The sequence below is a fragment of the Sphaerulina musiva genome (assembly GCF_000320565.1).
Source record: "Sphaerulina musiva SO2202 unplaced genomic scaffold SEPMUscaffold_2, whole genome shotgun sequence".
Taxonomy (NCBI): Eukaryota; Fungi; Ascomycota; class Dothideomycetes; order Mycosphaerellales; family Mycosphaerellaceae; genus Sphaerulina; species Sphaerulina musiva.
In genome coordinates this window covers 1,331,487-1,352,738 of record NW_016017384.1, presented here as the reverse complement: position 1 = coordinate 1,352,738, position 21,252 = coordinate 1,331,487, and the positions used below count along the sequence as shown (strand labels likewise).

General features: G+C 51.9%; 9 protein-coding genes across 9 annotated transcripts; 5 read left to right on the top strand and 4 right to left on the bottom strand.

The window, feature by feature from the left end:
* Positions 1 to 580: 580 nt before the first annotated feature.
* SEPMUDRAFT_147242 (NAD dehydrogenase) lies at positions 581 to 2,086 on the bottom strand. Its single transcript, XM_016904170.1, has 2 exons — positions 1,788 to 2,086; positions 581 to 1,719 (listed from the first exon to the last, which is right to left on the bottom strand). The coding sequence occupies exons 1-2, from the start codon at positions 2,001 to 2,003 to the stop codon at positions 664 to 666; spliced, it is 1,272 nt and encodes a 423-aa protein (XP_016763446.1). The 5' UTR covers positions 2,004 to 2,086; the 3' UTR covers positions 581 to 663.
* A 1,134-nt stretch (positions 2,087 to 3,220) lies between these two features.
* On the top strand, positions 3,221 to 5,494 carry SEPMUDRAFT_38219 (uncharacterized protein; the record flags this gene model as incomplete). Its single annotated transcript, XM_016908695.1, has 1 exon — positions 3,221 to 5,494. The coding sequence occupies one exon, from the start codon at positions 3,221 to 3,223 to the stop codon at positions 5,492 to 5,494; it is 2,274 nt and encodes a 757-aa protein (XP_016763445.1).
* Positions 5,495 to 6,241: 747 nt separating this feature from the next.
* Positions 6,242 to 8,836, top strand: SEPMUDRAFT_147241 (general substrate transporter). The gene is made up of 5 exons (XM_016904169.1): positions 6,242 to 7,262; positions 7,341 to 7,505; positions 7,556 to 8,075; positions 8,205 to 8,411; positions 8,565 to 8,836. The coding sequence occupies exons 1-5, from the start codon at positions 6,670 to 6,672 to the stop codon at positions 8,697 to 8,699; spliced, it is 1,620 nt and encodes a 539-aa protein (XP_016763444.1). The 5' UTR covers positions 6,242 to 6,669; the 3' UTR covers positions 8,700 to 8,836.
* Positions 8,837 to 8,879: 43 nt separating this feature from the next.
* SEPMUDRAFT_105600 (cysteine proteinase) lies at positions 8,880 to 10,193 on the bottom strand (the record flags this gene model as incomplete). Its single annotated transcript, XM_016900584.1, has 1 exon — positions 8,880 to 10,193. The coding sequence occupies one exon, from the start codon at positions 10,191 to 10,193 to the stop codon at positions 8,880 to 8,882; it is 1,314 nt and encodes a 437-aa protein (XP_016763443.1).
* Positions 10,194 to 11,386: 1,193 nt separating this feature from the next.
* On the bottom strand, positions 11,387 to 12,676 carry SEPMUDRAFT_147240 (HSP20-like chaperone). Its single transcript, XM_016904168.1, has one exon. It carries the CDS (start codon positions 12,431 to 12,433, stop codon positions 11,516 to 11,518), a length of 918 nt encoding a protein of 305 aa, XP_016763442.1. The 5' UTR covers positions 12,434 to 12,676; the 3' UTR covers positions 11,387 to 11,515.
* Positions 12,677 to 13,055: 379 nt separating this feature from the next.
* Positions 13,056 to 15,652, bottom strand: SEPMUDRAFT_131036 (peptidyl-prolyl cis-trans isomerase cyp8). The gene is made up of 4 exons (XM_016902391.1): positions 15,628 to 15,652; positions 15,544 to 15,560; positions 14,444 to 15,470; positions 13,056 to 14,375 (listed from the first exon to the last, which is right to left on the bottom strand). The coding sequence occupies exons 1-4, from the start codon at positions 15,635 to 15,637 to the stop codon at positions 13,747 to 13,749; spliced, it is 1,683 nt and encodes a 560-aa protein (XP_016763440.1). The 5' UTR covers positions 15,638 to 15,652; the 3' UTR covers positions 13,056 to 13,746.
* On the top strand, positions 13,143 to 13,462 carry SEPMUDRAFT_139052 (DUF1909-domain-containing protein; the record flags this gene model as incomplete). Its single annotated transcript, XM_016902896.1, has 2 exons — positions 13,143 to 13,223; positions 13,331 to 13,462. The coding sequence occupies 2 exons, from the start codon at positions 13,143 to 13,145 to the stop codon at positions 13,460 to 13,462; spliced, it is 213 nt and encodes a 70-aa protein (XP_016763441.1).
* A 1,203-nt stretch (positions 15,653 to 16,855) lies between the features above and the next one.
* On the top strand, positions 16,856 to 18,490 carry SEPMUDRAFT_147239 (uncharacterized protein; the record flags this gene model as incomplete). Its single annotated transcript, XM_016904167.1, has 1 exon — positions 16,856 to 18,490. One exon carries the CDS (start codon positions 16,859 to 16,861, stop codon positions 18,461 to 18,463), a length of 1,605 nt encoding a protein of 534 aa, XP_016763439.1. The 3' UTR covers positions 18,464 to 18,490.
* A 910-nt stretch (positions 18,491 to 19,400) lies between these two features.
* SEPMUDRAFT_161528 (YOR378Wp-like protein) lies at positions 19,401 to 21,235 on the top strand (the record flags this gene model as incomplete). The annotated part of the gene is made up of 3 exons (XM_016907942.1): positions 19,401 to 19,476; positions 19,530 to 20,675; positions 20,762 to 21,235. 3 exons carry the CDS (start codon positions 19,401 to 19,403, stop codon positions 21,139 to 21,141), a joined length of 1,602 nt encoding a protein of 533 aa, XP_016763438.1. The 3' UTR covers positions 21,142 to 21,235.
* Between the last annotated feature and the right edge of the window lie 17 nt (positions 21,236 to 21,252).

The following is a 21,252-nucleotide window of genomic DNA, read 5'->3' as shown; positions in this document are numbered from 1 at the left end:
GTAGGATTTTCTCTTATCGCGCATCCGATCACAACCTACTGTACCTTATGTACATCTTACTACACATGGGAAGGGGAAGGGGGCGGTAAAACAGCCATTTACCTAGTATATTGCATGTACCATTATACCATTGGTCTGAAGATCCATTCAAACTTTGGTATCCGCAACGGCTATTTCATGGTGCAAGGCTACTGATAGCGGGAAGGTGATGAAGCCCGGTGAAGTTCGTGTCTGAGCGGAATTTGACCCGCGGCTGGGAATAACCTGGGACACTAGTAGACAGACTGGTAGAGTCGAGTCGATGCGTATGAGTCGTCGTCTTGAGATGGAGATCGGTTCGGTATCTGTCTGTACTAGGTCTGGTAGGTTTAGCAAGGATCGGTTGTCTTGAAAGAAAAAGACTCGTGTTTGATTACTGTATCTGTCGTTTATCTGGCTGGGCTCCGAGCTTGATGCTCGATGAAGGAAGGGTTATACAGCCGAAGAATTTTAGACGAGCTACCTATGTACCATACCATATTCATATATACATAGGTAGGTACGGTAGGTAGGCGTTTTTGGTCCTCGGAAAAGTACCTAGTAATTCTTTACTGTCGATTGTCTTTACCAATGTCCATGCTCAACGACCACGCCACCACCACCACCACTGTTATTACTACCTGACTACCTATAAAGTAATCGATACACCTCCTCAGCGATCGCCAATGAGCTCGTCAATCCCGGACTCTCAATCCCCAGCAAATTCACAAACCCATCCACGCCTTCTTCCTTCACAATGTAAAAGTCCTGGAAACCTTTCCCGTCCGGCGAAGCCACAGCTCCAAGTTTGCCCAGTTTGGGTCTAATACCAGCATATCCGAGCGAGATGGCATCGACATCCACATTGGGCATGAAGGACTGAATCTCTTCAATGGCGGCCTGGTAGCGCTCGGTGCTTTGTGAAGGTGCAAGATCCGTAGGTGACTCGACCCATTCAACATCGGGGCCAAAACGGATCTGGCCCGCCATGTCCAATGTGAGATGTGTTCCCAGTCCTCCGAGCCCTGGTGTTGGTGCGGGGTAGACTAAGGTGGAGGGTTTGGGGTAGGATTTGCTGTATGTGAAGTATGAACCCTTGGCGTAAAAAGGCTTTCGATGGCGTGAGGGGGGAAGAATCATGTTGTTGATGGCACAGGCATAGAGCCCTGCTGAATTGATGACAGTTTCGGCCGTGATGCTTGTGTCGCTGTCTTCTGCATTCTGTTCGGGAACTTGTGGTGTGGGAGAAGAGGGTGAAGGTGGTGTTGTGCCTGCTCCGGTCCAGATCTTCCACTCCGGATGGTCGGCTGAGGGAGCCTGTACTCGTGTGACAGGGCTGTGGAGAGCGAGGGTCCCGCCTTCGTTCTCGAAATCACCTTGGAGATATTGCATGAAGCCATGGGAGTCCACGATGCCTGTGGTAGGACTTTCGAGGACACCAGCTTCCGCTCGAACTTCAGGTTCACGATTCTTGGCTTCATCTCGTGGAACATATCGAATGGGCACTCCTATTGACTTGGCAAAATCGTAGACCTTCTGGCATTCGCCCATTTGCTCATCAGTCTGGGCGACGATCCATTTGCCACAGTTCATGTGGGCAATGTCATTCTTCCTACAAAGATCATACACCATTTCCTTGCCCTGTATACATAGCTTCGTTTTCAGAGAATCGGGACCGTAATACAAGCCAGCGTGGATGACCTAGTAGCAGATGTTAGTATATGATTCCCTCATGGTGTGAACATGAGGTATAAACAAACATGACCTACCTCAGAATTCCGACTACTGGTCTCACTGCCAACGATCCCATGCTTCTCGATGAGCACCACCTGTGCGCCATCAATCTGCTGCAGCCTTCTCGCAATCGCCAGACCCACGGCTCCTGCGCCGATTACAGCGTGCGTGAAATCTGCGCGATACGACGCAGAGGAGGAAAAGCAACGCCCCCCGCGAGCCAGACTCGTTGCCACTCGTCTCGATAACATTACGGGAATACAGACAAAGGAGACGTGACCGGCATGAAAATGCGACGGACAACAATGTCCTCGATGAGTCTGCTGGAGGAGATGCTCATGGACGGCGGATGATCGACAACAAGTAGGACCTTACCTCGTAGATATGGCATTCGGAATCGGATTGCCGAACGACGCCACCAGGATCGTCGACATTGCGTGAGAACGCGTCGAAACGGGCATCTCTTGGTTCACGGCCCAGCATCCATATTGGACCAGTCGTGGCGAGAGTTTCGAGGGACTCGGCTTGATTAGGAGATACCGACTGTGATGTGTTTTTAAATATCAGGTCAAATTGTCTTGTTCTATAGGTCACTGATGTCGTCCAGCCAAGCCCAAGGCAACTCCTCCAGCTGAGAAGCCTGAGAGCGTTAAGTTACGGTAGGCATGTCGTCCATTGCAACGTTGCCGTGTAGGCACAGCCACGCGACTTCCTCGTCCTCATCTTGTAAACAGAGACATGTTCCTCCTGAGCTGCCCTGGTCTTGACGAGAAGTCATGTTCGATGCAATTACTTGTTGACGAGACGGGATGAGAGGAGGCAGACGCACGAGGACGACGACGACGACGATGCGATGAATCGACACAGCGACCTTCCCCCCGATTCCCACACTGCCCGCCGCCTGGAGCATGCCACGCCCGACCACCTCCACCAAACAACGCGCCGAGCCTTCATCGGACCCATTCCCGAAGGATGGCTGAAGAGCCATCGGAAACAATGGTACAAGGAGCTCGTAGGGCGTGGAGGAGGCAAGCGGCGGGCGACCTTTACCGCAGCGCATTCTCTCGTCGCTCTCGACGCAGATGATGCAGCTGCAGGCAGGCGTGACGTCCACGGCAATGTCCTGTCGTCTGGCGAGACCACTAGGCTGTCAGACGTATCTGCATATGGCGCCGACGCCGATGGACCCGCGAGCACGACCAGCCTGCTTCATAGTCAGAACAGATCGATTGTCGAGGCCTTCGAACAACGGAACAATGCGGCCAATGACCAGCCAAGTGGTGAGACACGAGTACCACCAGGTATACTTCAGGGAGAAGGCAACGCACCTCGGCTGGGGAGAGTGGCCGACAAGGTGCTCGTGCCCAAAGTGCGCTTCACAGATTCTGCCAGACTTCAGCTGCGGGCACGTGCCTCGCGTTTGGCAGCGAAGGGCACATTTCGGCATCGCAAGGTCAAGGACGGCGAGATGATGAAGGTCGACAAGATGCTTGTCCGCACCGACATCACGCAACAGTCTCTGCGTGAAGATTACGACGAAAAGATCAGCCAGGGCGTAGTCACCAAAAGTCTCGACAAATGGCGCGAGTTCATGGTTGTCTGCCGAAGCCATGAGGAAGAAGATGCCAAAGCTGTGCTCCAGCTGTACCAGACGCGAGTCATCACGGTATCAGAGGACAAGAAGGTCAAGAAGAAGGCAAAGGTCCAGATTCTGCTGGGTAACAGCAAAGTGCGCGTGAACTTGTACTCTGCTCTCGACAAGACTTTGTGTCTCTGGACCAGAGATGGCTTACGAACGACGATATACTATTTGCGAGCAGCTTCCACCGCCACGGCTGTAGAGTGGTATACCTTTATCCGGAGTGTGCTTGGCCATAAGAGAGCCGATACATTGCAAGTGAATATTCCCGATTTGAGTGTGTGCCTGCGTCTCGAGGACCCATTCCGGGCCATCGAGACATCAAGCACCTTCGCAGAAGCTGAAGCAGGTGACGACGAAGCATTAGCTAGAGCTGTGAACGAGGAAAAGGGCGCTGCGGCTGCTATCGTGACACGATGCATGGAAATGCTGAAAGAGAACTCGGAATGGCAGGATGTGCTAAAAGTCTGGGCCCAAGACAACCGCATAGGGCTCGCATGGAAGCGCTACGATCGTTTGGAATGGCTACATGGTGCCGTCGAGCAGAGGATGTACGGTACTATCGCGATGCAGCGCACCCACGATTTGGAACTTCGGCCCAAACATCACTATCCCAAGTTGATTACGCAAACAACTGGACCTGCCTTGGAAGAACCGACACCGATTGAGGGCTTCTTGATTCGGTTGACTTCGCAACAGGGTAAGGATCAAAAGCTCGGAAAGATGCTGTTCAAACGCCTATATTTCACGACGCAGAGCCAGTATCTGCTTTTCATGAAACCGGCGAAAGCAAAGCCTCCGCCACCTCCCAGACTTCCTGCGCAAACCGCTGCTGATGGTGGTGTGCCATCGATTCAGCAAATTTCGGCTCAAGTGCCACTGACATACGATGTCGAACCTTATCCATTGCAGGACAACAATATTGCGTGGCTGAACAGTGAAGGTATCATTTCACCGATGGAAGTCCGGGATCGGGACGATGCAGCTGCCGCTGAGGCTGAACGCAATGTCGAGATGCTGCAGGCTGCCGATGGCTTCATTGACATGTGCAATGTGCATAGAGTGCGCAACTTTGTCGATGGTGCCACACCCGCAGATGAGAATGTCGAATCAGGGGATGATGTCGACTTCCACGTGCAGGTGCCCGACACCTCTGTGCGACAGGACGATGGTACTGCCACTGAGATTGACGAAGATCGCATATTTGAGCTTGTGATGAAGAATGGCCTGGTGATTCGCCTACAAGCTTTCAATAAAGTGACTCGCGATGAATGGCTCAAGCGCATGCGCCAACTTGTTGCTTACTGGACTGCGCGCAAGAAGGCTGACATGAACCTCTACAAGTCCACTCGCGAGCAGAATTTGCGAGAGCTGGGCATCGACGAGCGCGCTGAAGCTCTTGTAGGACAATTTGCACATAAATGGGAAGTCGGAAAATCGTTTGCCTCTCCTACGCTGTACAACATGTGCGGCATCTCCGGGTGTCGCACCGTACATCTATCAGGGGTCCTCTTTCGCAAGCCGCGAAAGCATACTACATTCATTCGCGACCAAGTTATTCTCTCGCATGGCCATCTCTTGATTTTCCAGGATACCTTGCGATCGCGCTCTGGCAAGAAGCTACAGCACATTCACCACGACCGTATCGCCTCCATCAACCTGAAGGGCTGTTACCTTTACTCTGGCTTGCTTACTGAGAGCGATTTACTTTACCAAAATCAGACTTTTGACTCCAACACACCTGGACATCATGCCTTGCCACGCGTCTATCTGGAAGACGGCTGGACGAGTACGGACGAGGATGCCATGACCACGTTTGTCATTTGGCATGCTAACAGCAAATCGTGGTTCAAGAGCTCTTCCACGGTTGACGATCAACGAAAGGAGCAGCAACAAGCCGATGACGACCGAAAGGTGAAGACCAAGCTGACCAGAGTCAGCAAACTGGGGACGACGGGTCGCAATGTGGTGTTTAAAGCTCGCAGCCGAGCAGAGCGAGACCACTGGGTCCTTGCCATACAGGTGGAAATTGAGAGGCTTGCCAGCCAGGCGGACGAGGTCAGACTTGTTAACGACGGAAACAAAGACGACGAGGCAACTTGAATCACGCGAAGACCACAGCATTCCTGGCGTGAGATGAATGCCTCATGGAAAGGTTAGCGTAGGCGTTGGATTTCACTATACCCTTGGATGACAGCACAGCGTGAGGCACATGATGTATAGCACTAATAGCACTTGCGTTGGGTATTCTAGCAGCATGATGTACCTACTGTACCACGACATATCACAAGAGAGAGAGAGAGACATTGGTACTTTTCTCAGTCCGAGGCATATCTATTCCCGAACTCGCATCCTCCACATCCCGACAATCCCGCCGGGCCCAACTCCCTTTGCAGGTCAAGTGCGGAGTCAAGAGTGATCAATGTCTTGGCAAAGTGCAACGTCTTGGCGATGTGCTTGAGCCGCCTTCTTTTAGCCGGATTTTGTTTTCTCCACCACTCGAGAGACCTCACCTTCGCTCTGCTGCCTCTGCAATGCTCGGCTGACTCCGAGTGCGTAGGTACCACTGTACCAGGTATGCTTACCTCTCCCAGGCGCAAGGCACAAACCAAGACCTGTGCCGGTTATATACAGCCCCTCGCTTGGGAAGATCAAGATTTCCAGACGCCCAAGCCTTCTCCACAGGCTCTCTCCGCAAGTACTCCTCAATCCGGTGCATGATCCTCCGGGAGATGCATGGCAGGCATGTGGCGGCGTTCACTCGGTGTCTCGGTGGGAGACGACGCGCCTAGCGGAACTAGCAAGCAGAGCTGCTGCAAGACCCATCTTCGCGGTGCCGCGGCGCTCAACCATCATCATGCCACGAGTCTGTGATTAGCGTGACGTTTTGAAGAATGAAGCACGAGCATTGCAGATGCCATGAGAAGACGACCCGGCAGCAGCTGTTACGGTGAGCCATGCCGCATTTCCCATCTCACCACAGATCGTGTCAGAAAATATCGGGCACATTTCGGCTCGTTCATCGCCGTTGCAGCCAAGCGCCGAAATAGGAATCGATGCACCTTGTCACCCCAGACCAACCGAGTGTGGAGGACCTGGAGAATCCGTGGCGAACATGCGGGACCCTGGACTGGCCTACCCTGCGAGATACAATATAGGTGGATGGGTTCCCGGTATTTGTATAGAACTACTACTGCCTGGTCGGACTCCGCAACGTTTTGTTGCTCTCTTTCTCCCTTCACCAGCAGCGGCCAGTTGTTTCGGACCTGATCACGGCCATGAGTTCCGGCGACTACGACAAGACAGGCGCTGCCATGGCACATCATGTCACTGATGTCGATGATGATCTCCAGAAGGGGCCCGCAGTCAAGGAGGCCGCTGTGGCATCGGTCGCTTTGGCGGCTGCTGTCGAAGCCCAGAAGCCGCAAGCATGGGGTCGCGGCATGATTCAACTGTATATGATCATGGGCATTGGATATCTCGTGTCCACCATGAACGGCTTCGACAGCTCCCTGATGGGCGCGATCAATGCGATGCCGAGCTATCAGCGGACATTTGGATTGAGTGGCGCAGGATCAGCAACTGGAATCATCTTCATCATTTACAACTTGGGACAGATCGCTGCATTCCCCTTCTGTGGCTTTCTCGCAGATGGCTATGGTCGGAGAATGTGCATCTTCGTGGGCTGTGCTCTCGTACTGGTCGGTACTGCTGTTCAGACATCAGCAAATAGTCAAGGCCAGTTCATCGGAGGTCGCTTCGTTCTGGGATTCGGCGCTAGCATTGCCTCTGCTGCGGGTCCTGCTTATACGGTCGAGCTTGCTCACCCAGCTTATCGTGGAACTATGGCTGGCATGTACAACAACTTTTGGTACGAGTTCCATGGTAGAAGAGAGAGTCGTCTTTCAGAGGGAGCCATATGCTGACGACATGTGAATGACGAATGTAGGTGGCTCGGCAACATCCTCGCAGGTTGGACGACATATGGAACGGAGCTACACATGCGACAGTCGTCGTGGGCATGGCGACTACCAACTCTTGTCCAATGCGGAATTCCCGCTGTGGTGATGTGCTTTGTGCTCTTTTTCCCAGAAACGCCACGTTGGCTGGTGATGTGAGTGCACATTTTGTCGCCCGAATCACAATTTGCTAACAAAGTCACAGGCACGATCGAAGAGAAGACGCCATCGCAGTCCTAGCCAAGTATCACGGCGAAGGCGACCCACAATCACCGCTCGTATCCCTCCAAATCAACGAAATCGTCGAAGACATGTCTGCGACGCGCAACGACAACCCATGGTGGGAATTCCGAGAGCTCTTCAACACCAAAGCAGCACGATACCGACTATACATGGTCATCGCCATGGCATTTTTCGGACAATGGTCCGGAAACAATGTCGTGAATTACTTCATGCCTCAAATGGTCAAGGCTGCAGGAATCACGAACCCTAGCACGCAATTGTTGATCAACGCTATCAATCCCATCTTTAGCTTCCTCGGTGCTCTCTACGGTGCGACTTTACTCGACAAACTCGGGAGACGCGTCATGCTCATGGCTGGATTGGGAGGAGGGCTTTTTGCGTACATTCTGCTCACGGCATTTACTGCTGCATCGGAGACTAAGCCCAACTTGTCCTATGGTACCATTGTCAGCATTTACCTGTTTGGCATCTTTTTCGCTTGGGTGAGTTACCTCAGCAGACAACAACAACAACAGACCATGTGGACTGCGAGACCCTTCTTTTTCCCCTTTTTCCATCCCTAATTCCATACTAAACGAACGCCTGACTAACTTGGTGCTTCCATTCCACAGGGCTGGACCCCCCTCCAAACCCTCTACGCAGTCGAATGTCTCGAAAACCGCACTCGAGCCAAAGGCAGCGGTTTAAATTTCCTGTTCCTCAACGTCGCCATGGTCGTCAATACATACGGCATCAGCGTCGGAATTGAGAAAATTGGTTGGAAATTATATCTCGTCTATATTGGATGGATCTGTGTCGAGTTGGTGATTATTTACTTTGTAAGTTGTTTTTTCTTTTTTTTTCTGTTTTTGGGGCTTCGGCTCGGTCTGTTTACAAGAACACTATTGCCATTACTACGAACAATGAGAACAACAAACTGGGTTCCAAGAAATGATACTCATGCTAATACTTTCTTTTTTTCTCACTTGCAGTTCTTTGTCGAAACGGCAGGGAAAACGTTGGAAGAACTCAAGCAGATTTTCGAGGCGCCGAATCCTCGCAAGGCATCTACTCGCAAGACTAAAGTGGCCATGGCTGAGGGAGGTCAAGTGGTGCATGTTGATTAGGTACAGGTAGGTCTAAGGAGATTACCGTACCAATTTATGAAAAAAAAAAAGATATCCCGCTGAGAATGAGAGACTGTCTATAAGTTTAATAATCTAAGGTAAGGTTACATGTATGTGTATAAAAGGTACATTTGCCCAAGGTACTCGTCAGGGTCGTCACGCGTGTCTTCCTCACTCCTCCTATTCCCCGTCCGCTACATGTATTTTGCTATACATCAACATCTGCGGCTCAAACTCCTGGTTGTTGGCAGACAGGGGCCGGCGCGCGTCCTCAATGCCTCCACCCCGCGGACTAGCGATGCTGTTGTCGTCGTCGATGACCTGGAATTTGTCGCCCAACGGGTCATTCGGGTGCGTGCGACACGCGGCGATGTAGTGGCCCCTCGTGATCGTTCTTCCGCCGTGAGCCACCACCGCATCCAGACGATACTTCAGCCCCTGACCCGACACACCCGCCGCACCGAACTGACTCAGATCGAGCTGTTCCGGGAATTTGATGCGGTAGAATACTTTTTTCTCGTCCATCCTATGCCTCCTCGCATTCCAAACTTGATCAAAGCGAAGGAAATGGATAAACAAAATCTCCGGCGCCTGTAAAATGGTGCTCGTGACGTTTCGCTCGGGACCAGACGGGTTTGGATCGCGAATTCGGGACGCATGATGACAGTTTAGGTCTGCGCAGTGAGTGCGCCTCTGAAAAGCGAAGTACGGTTGCAGGCACCAGTCGAGCGAACGGTCATCTTGCATGCCTGCTATGGCCATGGGAAGCAAGATGCCGATCTCGGGGCAAGGCGCGATAGTATCGGAGGTCCTGCCGCAGTCCTGGCACGTCCACGATGTCTTCAGCATCAGCTGGAACATGTCGTTGTAAGTCACGAAGTCCGGTGGTCCCAGTTTGGCTAGAATCTGGTCCGCGATGATGTACTCCAGCATCTCTCGCGCATCGCACTGCGCACCGTCTTGGATTCCCTCTCTGAGAGAGATCAGGTTGACGGGAGCATTGGCGTCTAGCTCCATGGATCGATGGATTGACCTGCATAATGTTTCCGAGACGCAGAACAGACCGTGATCTTCCGACCCCTTCCATGTCCCTGTGGTGTTCCAATAGTACCAACACAAGTACTGGAGGCGACATACGAAACAACGCGTTGACTTGATTGGGCAGTCTTGGTGGAGTTTTCCCATGTAACGATAGAACGCTGGTATGTGGAACAAACCCTGGAGTACCGCATTGCGATAGCAATTCGTGTCCTCATTAACGAGACCTTTGGAGTATGGGTAACCGATGTCGGGAAATTGGCTTGTGAGGCCGGTCAAATTACTCTCCGGCTGGATTCGTCGATGATCTTTCCCGTCCTTTTGCATCATGCCCTTGAGCTTCAGCAGGTGGGGCGTTGACGCCGCATCCCTCCCTGGTGACTTGGACGTTTTACTAGGACGAGGACTCTTCGACTCTTCCGACGTCGCCCTCTTTTTGCCTCCTGTGCTGGCCATGTCGTCTTTGTCGTCGTCGTCAGGTGGATAATAATATCTTGTTGTAGAAAATTGCTTACGCACGCAAGCTCTTCTTGCAAGGGAAAATAATGAGGAAACGACCAAATGAACCACATTTATACAACTCCCTCTTTATACCACGGCGTCTTCTTCTTCTTCTTCGCCGGAAGCGGCCATGGTCGTCGTTCTTTGTGCAAGCAGCGCATCGAATCTTTATTCGTACGCTCATTGATCGAGGACTTTTTTCCGCATTCGGCCATTGTATACACACTTGCTTGCAAGCATGATGATTATTGTGATAGAGAGAGCGAGAGGAAGAGAGAGAGACCGTCTCCTCCCACTTCGTTCACCATCAGATTAGTTTGGGGACTAGGTAAATCTTGGCCCCAAAAAAGGGGGAAAAATAAGAAAAGAGATCTTGTATACCTACCGACCTCCCTCACTCTGCTTCAGTACGCAACAGGCCGGATTCTCTCTCTGTCTCTCTCTGCTTTCGGAAAGGCAATGAACAAGGGGAAAAAAAATTGAAGTCTCGTAGATGGTCATAAAGCATCGCTTTGTTCTCCCCCGCCCCGCCCTGTCCATCTCTTTTCATTCCGTCTCTCTCTCTCCTCGGCTGGCTGCAAACGTCGAATACTGAGTGACTGGGCGGTGCGGGCTGGCTGGTTCTGAGTCCTTGCTGTTGGATACTTCTTGTTGCTGACTGCTGTCTGCTGTCGTTGTCGTTGTGAACACTGGAGTCTATAGTTGGTCTTCTTGTTTCAATCTGGGAATGAGATATATAGTCTAAGGTATTTCGAATCCCTTGGTTGGTATAGGTTTTTGCAGGTTGAGATTTAGAGAGAAATGTGTGTGTGTGTGTGTGCAAGGAAGGGCTAGGAAAGAGGAATGAACGAACCGGGAAAATAACACGCTAGCCTTCTTAGGTATTTGCTTGTACTTACTTGTACTCAATTGCTTCTCTCTTCGATATTTTGCTTATTAGCTATCTAATCGGCGTACTTCTATATCTTTATGTTGTTATTAGTAAATACATTCATGTATCGTAGAGAAGATGATAAGATCTGTCCAGTACCGCGGCTGGTAGGACGGAATGTTGGCCGATTACGCACGCACGCACGCATCTGGGAAGACGGGAAGAGAAAGGGTTTCATAAAAATGAAAGAAAAACAGATCAAGACTCTTGCGTACCTGGAAAAATTGTTCATTAAATCGTTACTGGAATTTTTCATTATCTTGTGTCTTTCATTCCCGATGCCCCTCTTCTGATTATCAATCTTGCCCTACAGGTAGCCAAACTACCCCAGCCAGCCCTTTTTTGCCTACTCAATATCCACCTTCTTAATTTCCACATATCCCGCATCCAACTTCGGCACCTCCACTCTCAACACACCATCCTCCAATCTCGCTGTGATACCATCGACATCCACCTGTGCCGGGTTTGCTCTGCTTCCCAATCGGACTTTGCGATCGAAGGCTCCGACTTTTCTCTCGTCTAAAGCCAAAGTCTTCAAGAGTTCTTCGTCGCCGGGGCGATACATGACTCCCGCGATGCTGAGCTCGGATTTCTCGGCGTCCCAGTTGACTGCGACGTCTTCCTTTTTGGCTCCGGGAAGACTAGTGTGGATGACAAAGGAGTCGGTGGTGTCGAAGACGTCAACTTCCGGGGTGAAGTCTCCGGATTTGGCGGCTTTGTTCTCTTTCTTGTTGTCATTGCCGAAGAGTTGCTCATGGAAGATTCCGGCTATTGGACCAAAGGGACCGAACGTGCCACCGTGGGTTCCTCGTCGGCCGCCGCGACCGCTAAATCCTCGTGGTCGGCCATGACCACGGCCGCCTCCGCATCGACCGCCTCGTGCGCCTGCACCATGGTGGTCGTGATTGTGTCGTCCGTGATGTGCTTGGCTTTCGCTCTCAGAATCGGAGAAGGGCTGCGTGGGATCCTTGGTTTCAGATGATCCAGCCTCACCTTCTGCTGGTGGAGCGGGCGGACTTGGTGGAGAGGGATGACCGTGGTGATGGTGGTGTGGTGGTGGTGGTCCGCGTTGGTGTCTGCCATGGTGAGCCATAGGCCCCCAAGGGAAGCCTACCCAGTCTTGAAGCCATGGATTTGATCTCTCATGTTCATGCTCGTTCTCGTTGTCGGATGCTTCGGCACCACGGCTGGCGCCTTGTTGCTCAAGATTGGCGACAAAGTCCCAAAAGGGACCAGTCTGGTTGTAGTAGTGGACTGAAGGCATGACGATTGTGATGTGGATGGGAGAGAAAATGAGAGGTTTGAAGAACCGGAGAGGCACACTCTTATACACACTTACCACGTAGGACGACCACCCCGGCCGACAGGCAAGCTGGCAGGCAACGATATAGCACGTATGCTGTTTCGTCAGCCACGCGAACCATGATTTGCACGAGCGTGGAAGGATGAAGAAAGCAGGTGAAAGGCATAGAAGGTAGGAGAAGTAGCTGGCAGAATAGGTAGACACATGCCGCGTGTGCTCATCGTGAAAGTAGACTTGATCTGGTTTTACGCCACAGTGGCGAGCAGGAGGAGAGTGGCGAAATTTGCTCTGTTTGTCGGCCGAGACGAAGCGATTGGATAGAACTTTCGTGTCTCGCTTAGCTTGTACAGTCTCACTGGTTGGTAGCAACGAGAGTGTGAGTCACGGGTCATTGGTCGATGTTGTTGTTGTTGTGATAGGAGGTAGAGGTACGGAGGTAGACATGGTGTCAAAGTGAGCGTCCGAGGCGAGCGATCACTTACGTAAGGTAGCTCTAGACTATCATGTGACAGAGCAAATCACGTGTCTCGAACTATTGAAGTGCCTCGAACAATCTTTGGCTCTCTCCCAACAAAACTCCCGCCGCAGCCAATCTCACTTGCTCCCAAGACGCAACCAGTCACCCTCACACCATCCCTACGCACTCACCCACACACAAATCTCTCTCAAAATGGGCAACGGAGCGAAAGCACAGCAAAAGCGTGAGCGCAACGCAAAGGACACCTCGACCAAAGGCTCGCAACTAAAAGCCGTACGTAATCAAGAGAAAAGAAGAAGAAGAAGAAGACAATCCCTCGACGAAATACATGGGCGAAGGCACTGACTGACTGACTGGATGGTATAATGGTACCAATACAGAACGCCGCAGCCAAGACGATCAAGTGCAAAGTCTGCTTTCAGGACTTTCAGAGCACCGCGAAGAGACCGGCTCTGGAGCAACATGCCGATAGCAGGCACAGCAAGAAATACGAGGAGTGCTTTGAAGGTTGAGTGAGTGAGCGAGTGATTCAGGAGGAGGAGGAGGTAGAAGGAGAAGATGACAGAGAGAAAGAGAGAAGGGGAAAGAGAGAAAGCATATGATGGCGCACGGACAGAGACTACTGGAGAAAAGATACCCCCCAAACCGAAGTGCTACATGGAGTATATGCTGGAGATAGAACTCAATTGAGCGGATTTTTCATAAAAGCGAGCGAGTCCCCTTTGAGCTTGTGGCTTTGGCACTTTTTGTTATGGCAGCATGAACTGCCTCAAGTAACGCCCAGAAAACTACATCACTACCACGAGCTGAAGTCGCCAAATCCGCCGCCCTTCTTGACTTTCTTCGGGGGTGGCATCTCAGGCTCCTCCCATTCTCCCACCACCTCGTCCTCCTCCGTCCGTGTCGCACTGGCTGTCTTGAGATATTTCCCTACGCCAGTCTCGCCTCCAGCGTCATCGGCTTTGCCATCCCGTATGCGCTTTCCCGTCCACGTAGTCCGTTCGTCTTCTGCGCCGCCTTCCTTTCGCAGCCGTTCTTTCCGTGCCTCGGCTGCTTCGTTCTCATCGCGCTGCTTCAAAAAGTCTTCAAACGGATCAATCAGGACGGCCATGTCCTGTATGGTACACTCCTGAGATGGCCTGTTCCCCTCGTCAACCTCAACACTCTCCAATCGATCAAGCGTTTCCAGCCCCTCTATAACCCTTCCAAAGATGGTATGCTTGAGGTTGAGATGGGGCGCTTGTCGATAAAGTATGAAAAATTGGCTGGTGTTGGTGTCTTTTCCCTTGTTTGCCATGCTTAGCACTCCGCGTCCATCGTGCTTCAGCGGTCCCTCTAATTCGTCGGAGAACGTCTTGCCCCAGCAACTGGAACCTCCTCGCCCTGTGCCCGTCGGATCGCCTCCTTGAATCATGAAGCGCTGGACTGCGATGGTGTTAGTATACCGACCACGGCCACGCAGACATGTCCTATCACATAAGTTCTGCACTTACTATTCCTGTGAAAGTTGATGCCGTTGTAGTAGCCGCGTATTGAAAGTTGAATGAAGTTCCATACTGCTTTCGGCGCGAACTCCGGATACAGCTCGATATTCATCGAGCCCAGATTAGTCGTCATCCGCACATAACCTTTATTCTTCACTCGTTTCGGCTTGAGCATGTACTCTTCGTCGGTCAGAATGGCACGCGAGGAATCGGTTTGTGGAGTCATTCCTGTGCTCGTAAAGGCGGCAGCAGCCGCGCCATTCGTGTACCTCGCTGCATTATAAGGCACCGGCTTATGGATGGAAGAAGACTTTGCAACTTCTGCGTGTGCCTTGCGCGCATTCGCCAGTGCCTGGGACTCGGTGGATCGCTCGGCCTTCTTATCTCGCTCGGCTCTGGCCTTTGCGACAGCTTCTCTAGCCTTGAGAATCTTCGCTGCGCTTCCCAAGTTCTTATCATTCACGCCTGCACTGCGTTCCGCCTCTTGCTCGGCTGTGAGTGCACTCTGACCTTCTTGCAGATACTTGAAGTCGCTCAAATTGCGCGACTCGAGGTTCTGGGGATCCTGTAGCGTAATGATGTCGCTTCTCTTGAATTCCTCATCACTGAGTAGATCCCTCCAGTTCTTTGCCTTGATGTTCAGCCGCTGCACAGTGTCGTAGCTGAAGACGTTGCCGGTCGACTTGATCGCGACCAGATGTGTATTGTCTGTGACGACCTTGAAGGTGACGGGATCGACATACTCGCCCTCCTCGTTCTTTGCAAAGTTCAGCTTGATCAGCTCGGCGCTTTTGAGAGGCTGTCCGTTGACGGGGTTGGTTCCATGCTTCTTCAGCCAGGGAAGAATGTTGGTGAGGTCGAAGATGGTGCCATCGGCGGTGCAGACGGGGTGCTCGAAGGGCTGTAACGAGACGGCGCAGAAGTTGAAGGGCAGTCGCTTGAAGTTGGCGGCAGCTCCAGCGTTTGCGGCGCGTCGTGCATTGGCGCCAGCGCTCGCACCAAAAGCATCCTCACTGGACCATTCCGAGTGGGTGATCTGGACGTTATGGTCAGTATGTGCAGGCCGTGTCAATCGATTAGGTGTATGGTGCTGTCGCATCGAAACATACGTACAGCTTGTCGGTGCCTACGTATGAGTACACACTGTCAGTATGGAGCTTCGCAATGCAGATGTAGATACACAAACAACTGACCTTTACCCATCGCGAACGCCGGGACTGGTGGTGTAGGCTGGTGAAGATGTTGTCGGGGCTAGTATGATGTACCTATCCTTCATCGTGAAACCTAAGATTCCCTGTCCCACGCGCGTGACGCGGTAGCCGCTAATACCACACTAGCTTTTCTTATGCAGATATTTATGCTGTGTATACGACAGTGCTAGGCCCAGTCCGAACTAGGCGAGACGAGCAGAAAATAGAACGAGAACTAGTCAGAGACCCGGGACTCTTCTCACTTTAGCATCCTTTTCTCCCTCTTTCATTCTCACTAATTGACCTGTTACAGCAACTTGACCTCGCTTTAACCATCGTATTTATCCAGCCTTTGGTCCCATGAGGGTACAGTGAGGTTACTAGTACCTCCGACCTTACCTATTTACACCAGCTTCTACTCCATCTTCACTTCGCCTCCCGGGCTGGACCCGCGTGCTACCGAGTCCTCCTCGGAGCGTCGAGCTGAGCGGAGCGGAGTGTCGCTGAGCTGCACTGCACTGCGCTGCGCTGAGAGAACGATATACAGAACATGTACAGGCAACATGGAAACGGCGCGGGCGCTGAACAGCAATACCATGTCTCTGCTAGTCCTGGCATGTCGGCCTTCGGACAGCCAACCTATGCCACTGCCGTCTATGGTATAGATCCAAGCATCTCGCCAGCTCCTCACCAGCAGAACCAGCAGCATCTGCATGCCAGAAGCTCCTCCGACACCTTCGTGGCTTCAATGCAGCCTCCCTCACCAGGAAGAGGTCAAACGTCGAACTTCAAGCCTACTGACCGAGTCTTGCCCTCGAGGGATGTGACCGCTGAAACCTTGACGAATTCCTTTGCCGACTTCATCCTCTACTGTTGTCCCAACTTTCCTCTGGGCACAGACACATCTACGCTCAAGTCCAACTTCGAGAACCCGCCCAAGAGTGATGGCAAAGACTTCAATACCTGGCATTTGTTCCAGCTGATACGAAAGCTCGAGTGCAAGGAGATCAAAACCTGGAATCAGCTCGCACTCGATCTGGGCGTGGAAGCTCCCAACGTTCAAAAGGGACAGTCAACGCAGAAAGTGCAGCAGTTCACTGTCCGGCTGAAACGATGGATGAGGGCCATGCATATTGATGCATTTTTCGAGTATCTTCTTGGGAAGCACCATGTATATTTTACCGAATTGCCACTGCCAGATGACCCGTATCCCACCAACGGCAGAGACGGAGTCATGGCGGAGGACGACTTGGCTATCAGAGCACTAGATCCATCTTTTAGACCAAAACGAGGGCGGCGAAGGAATTCGGAAAACGAGGCAAGTGATCAAGGTACACAAGACTCGATAGTCAAGCAACAGCAGAGACTACCGGAAAGGACAGATCCATACTCTGCAGTTGCATATAGCGCGCATCCCGATGGCCATCATGATCCGTGGGCAGTCGCATCGGCAGTGACACCGCAAAGCTTTGCACCATGGACAGGGCGAACTCCAGCTTCCGCCATGTCCACCACGGCTCCCTCCAACTTGCGCTGGCAGCTCGGCCGTTCGCAGACGCCAAGCACGCCGCACCCCATGAGTGCAGTACCCAACTCCATGTCTGCGCACATCGACGCAGCATTCGACGGCGAACCGAAGTCTGCTATCACGCCATCGTCTCGGAAGCGAAGGAAACATGGCCCTGCAGTATCTAGCGCTTGGCCTTCATCTCAAACGCCTGGAGCGAAGCCTCGAGGGCGACCTCCGGCAAGTCGCAATGCTCAAGATGGACCATTCAGCTCGTTCCCAGTTGATCCGAACAACACGAAAATGAAAAGCCAGGTCCCGACATCCACATCAGCGGTAGATGGCAGACCTTCGAGTTCTGGGCAGTCCTCACCACGCACTGTGGCCATGGACTTTCAGTCGCAAGCCGAAGGGAGACCAGGGCGACTCTCTCTGCAGGTCCCACCGCATACTGGAGCACCTGTGCGCCTCGCGACCCCACCAGCCTTGCAGGTCAATGGCGAAGCCAGAGAACTGGAGACGAGAAGTGATTCGGACGATCCCAGCCGCGCTCTTCCGGCCCAAGGCGCACCTGGCATGCAGGTTGCTACACAACGACTCGCACAGGGCGCGACTGATGATAGCAGAAGCATACCGAGCTTCCCATTCGAGGCACTGAAGCGCGTTCTGACGAGCGATTTGCTCCGCGCAGAAGTCCACGGGAGACGACAACGCCTGAGTGGCGAAGAAGCCAAGCGCTTGGCCGACTCGATGCTCGATCGACTCCACGTGCCCAGGAGCGGCTTGGCGTCGAAAGATGATGTCGCGCGACTCAATGCAGCCACATGGCTCGGAGTAGGCGACCACACCGATGTCCCGTTCCACTCTACCGCAGGACATGGCAAGCGCATCTCAGTAACCCGGTTCCGAGCAGATAACGAAGGATACGAAGAAATAGTAAACGACGACAGCATGACTAACGACACAAGAGAAGTCTTCGACGTACAGTGGCACACCAGCATGGGAGGCTGCGTGGGATCCTTTGAAATGAAAGGTTTATCTTTGGCTACAGGACCAGCAGCAGCCTCCCATGAAGTGACGGGAGAAAGTACGCACGACATGATGTTGAGAAAGGGCATTGAAGCCATATATAAATTGGACAAGCGCGGCTGGGTGGAAGATAGTATGCGAGAAATTGCGCAATCTGCTGCGCAACAATATCGGCCTAGCGAGGATAATATCGATTGGAAGGCGAGGTGTAAAGCGATGGAATTTGCATCCAATGTGGCGAGGGGGGAAGTACAGAGAGCGAGGGCACGAATGCTTGAGCAGGTTATCAATGCGGTGTTGTGAAAAAGGAGTGAGATATATATAGAAAAGGCATTCATCGTCACGAAGCTGTATTGTGCGGAGCTACATGTATTTCTTTATTTTGTGGAATTTATGTTCCATGCATTTACATTACACCTTGCGCTAGATCATATTGATGCTAGCGTGTCTATTCCTCTTGGCGTTCATCCCTCTTTCTTCCAACATCATCGACTGGTCTTGGTAGGAAAAAACATGAATACACAATATCGTATATCCTTTCTTTTACGTCCCACAGCCCGACATATAGGATACACACTACAAGTGACATGAGAGAAAAAAAAAAAAATGCAGAATTTCATAGATTGTCACTGTCTTTTCTCACTCTCATACGATGAAAACGAACTAAAATGATGACGCTGCGGATTCGGGGAGTACATACATCCTCTGCCGGTGGACGATAAAAACGGCCGTCGCGACCGCAACAAGATGGCAACGCTGAAGAGTAAACACATCAAAAAAAGACCGTCCTCATGGCCTTTTTCTTTTTTTCACAATCATCAATCAACCTGCAATCATACCTACCCATCCTCCTGCTCCTCCGCCTCCTCCTCCTCCTCCCCCTCCTCCTCCTCAATTATCCCCAAAGAAAAAGAAAAAATGAATTCAAGATTTAGCACACGATACAGCAATGACAGCACTCGTCCAATGATGCGAGTTCGAGGCTACTCACAACTCGAAAGCGACGATCGACCCGAACATGTCACGATGCCCGTGGCATATCGATCGAGACATATTTCTTTGCATTCGAGAGTAGATTCTCTGATGGGAGATGGCAACGACGACGGAGAGGAAATGTTCACCTCAATACCTGTACCCCCCTTGGTGCTGCAGCAGCAGAATCATAATAATAACAAGAATGAAGAACTTCGGAGACCGTCGTTTCCGCATTTGGTTTTTGTTTCGGAGAAAGTGGAACATCATGATCACGACAACAGCAACAACAGCAACAACAGCAACAGAAACAGCAACAGCAACAACGACAACAACACGAACGAGTACTCGGGATCGTCGAGAGCACTCTCGTCAGATCCATCTTCCGTTCCTTCAGCGTGTCTCCCGCCGAACATCTCCATCTACCACGAAATCACCTTCGTCCTCGTCATCATCCTCGCGCAATTCATGTCATTCGCAGGTCTCGGTCAAGCCATCGCTCCCATGCAATACATTGCTCAAGACTTGCAAGTCTCCCACCCCAGCAGTCCCGCCTGGTTCGCCACAGCGTACGCCCTGACCTTCGGCACATTTCTCCTCATCTGCGGCCGCATGGGAGACATTCTCGGGCACAAACGAATTTTCGTCTTTGGCTACTCCTTTCTCGCATCCTGGTCTGCCTTTGCCGGGTTTTCCGCCTACATTCACAGTCCAGCCTTCTTCAACATCTGTCGAGCTTTTCAAGGGATAGGTGCTGCATTATTGGTCCCAAATGCTCTCGCACTCCTCGAACGCGCGTATCCACCGGGCTGGAAGAAAAATGTGGTCATTGCGCTCTACAGTGTCATTGCACCGTGGGGATTCGTCTTGGGAGGACTCTTTGCAAGTTTGTTTGCAGAAGTCGCCTGGTGGCCTTGGGCGTTCTGGAGTTATGCCCTCGCCGCATGGACTTTATCCGCGCTCTCCATCCTCATCATTCCCCGAGCCCTCGCTCACGACGTACAATTTTCCCGCACCAGAGACGATGATCGGCCTGGATGGGATCTGGCAGGTTCGTTGCTTGGAATTTTCGGTCTGGTACTCGTCAGCGTCGCATGGAATCTCGCTCCTCTTTTCGGCTGGAGCACGCCGCGAGTCTACTTACTCCTCATCATCGGCATCATTTCCCTCATCGCCTTCATCTGGGTCGAAGCGCGCGCGCTCTCTCCCATCTTCCCCATCGAACTCAAAGCCCTATGCAGCCTCATCGTCGTCGGTTTAGGCTGGGGATCAGCCGGAATCTGGACATTCTACTCGTTCAAATTCCTCGACGACATTCGACACTTTAGCGCATTGGGCACTACTGCGCAATTTATTCCTCTCATGTTTGCCGGACTGCTCGCTGCGGGAGCCACCATCTTTTTGCTACGCCACACTTCAGTGCAGTTTACGCTCTTCTTGTCCATGGTGGCCTTCTTTGTGGGAGAAATTATGACGGCCACACAACCCAGCAAGCAGACGTATTGGGCGCAAATGTTTCTTGCAGTATTGACGATGCCTTTTGGTGAGTTTTTCTTTTGAAACCTTAGGTAGCCGTCGTTTGGTACTTCATTTGCTAATTCTTCTTTTTCTTTTCTTGCTTTTTCCTAGGAATGGCAATGAGTCTCGCAGCAGGAACTCTCCTGCTCTCTCCCCCTCCTTCGTCCTCTTCCTCCTCTTCTTCTTCATCAAATATCACTTCACCGGATGATCATCACCGCCACCATCATCATCATCATCATCAAGGTCTCGCCTCGTCATTAGTGTACGCCATGGTCAGCTACCCCATCAGCATCTGTCTGGGGATTGCAGGGACAGTCGAAGTGCACGTCAACAAGCATCAGGCCACGAGAGAAGCCACGTTGTGGGGCATTCGATGTGCGTGGTGGACCGGTGTGGCGCTCGCGGGCACCGCTGTGGTGCTGAGCAGTGTGATTTTTGGGAAATCATTACTCCGTAATGGCTGGAGAGCTGTGGAGCAGCAGCACTGAAGAGGCTGGTGGTGAACAGAATGACGTTTTTCTGGTATTAGTGAGTAGGCAGGCACAAGGAAATATTGCTGAATATAAATGGACATCTATCTGGTCGAGTAATAAAGGACG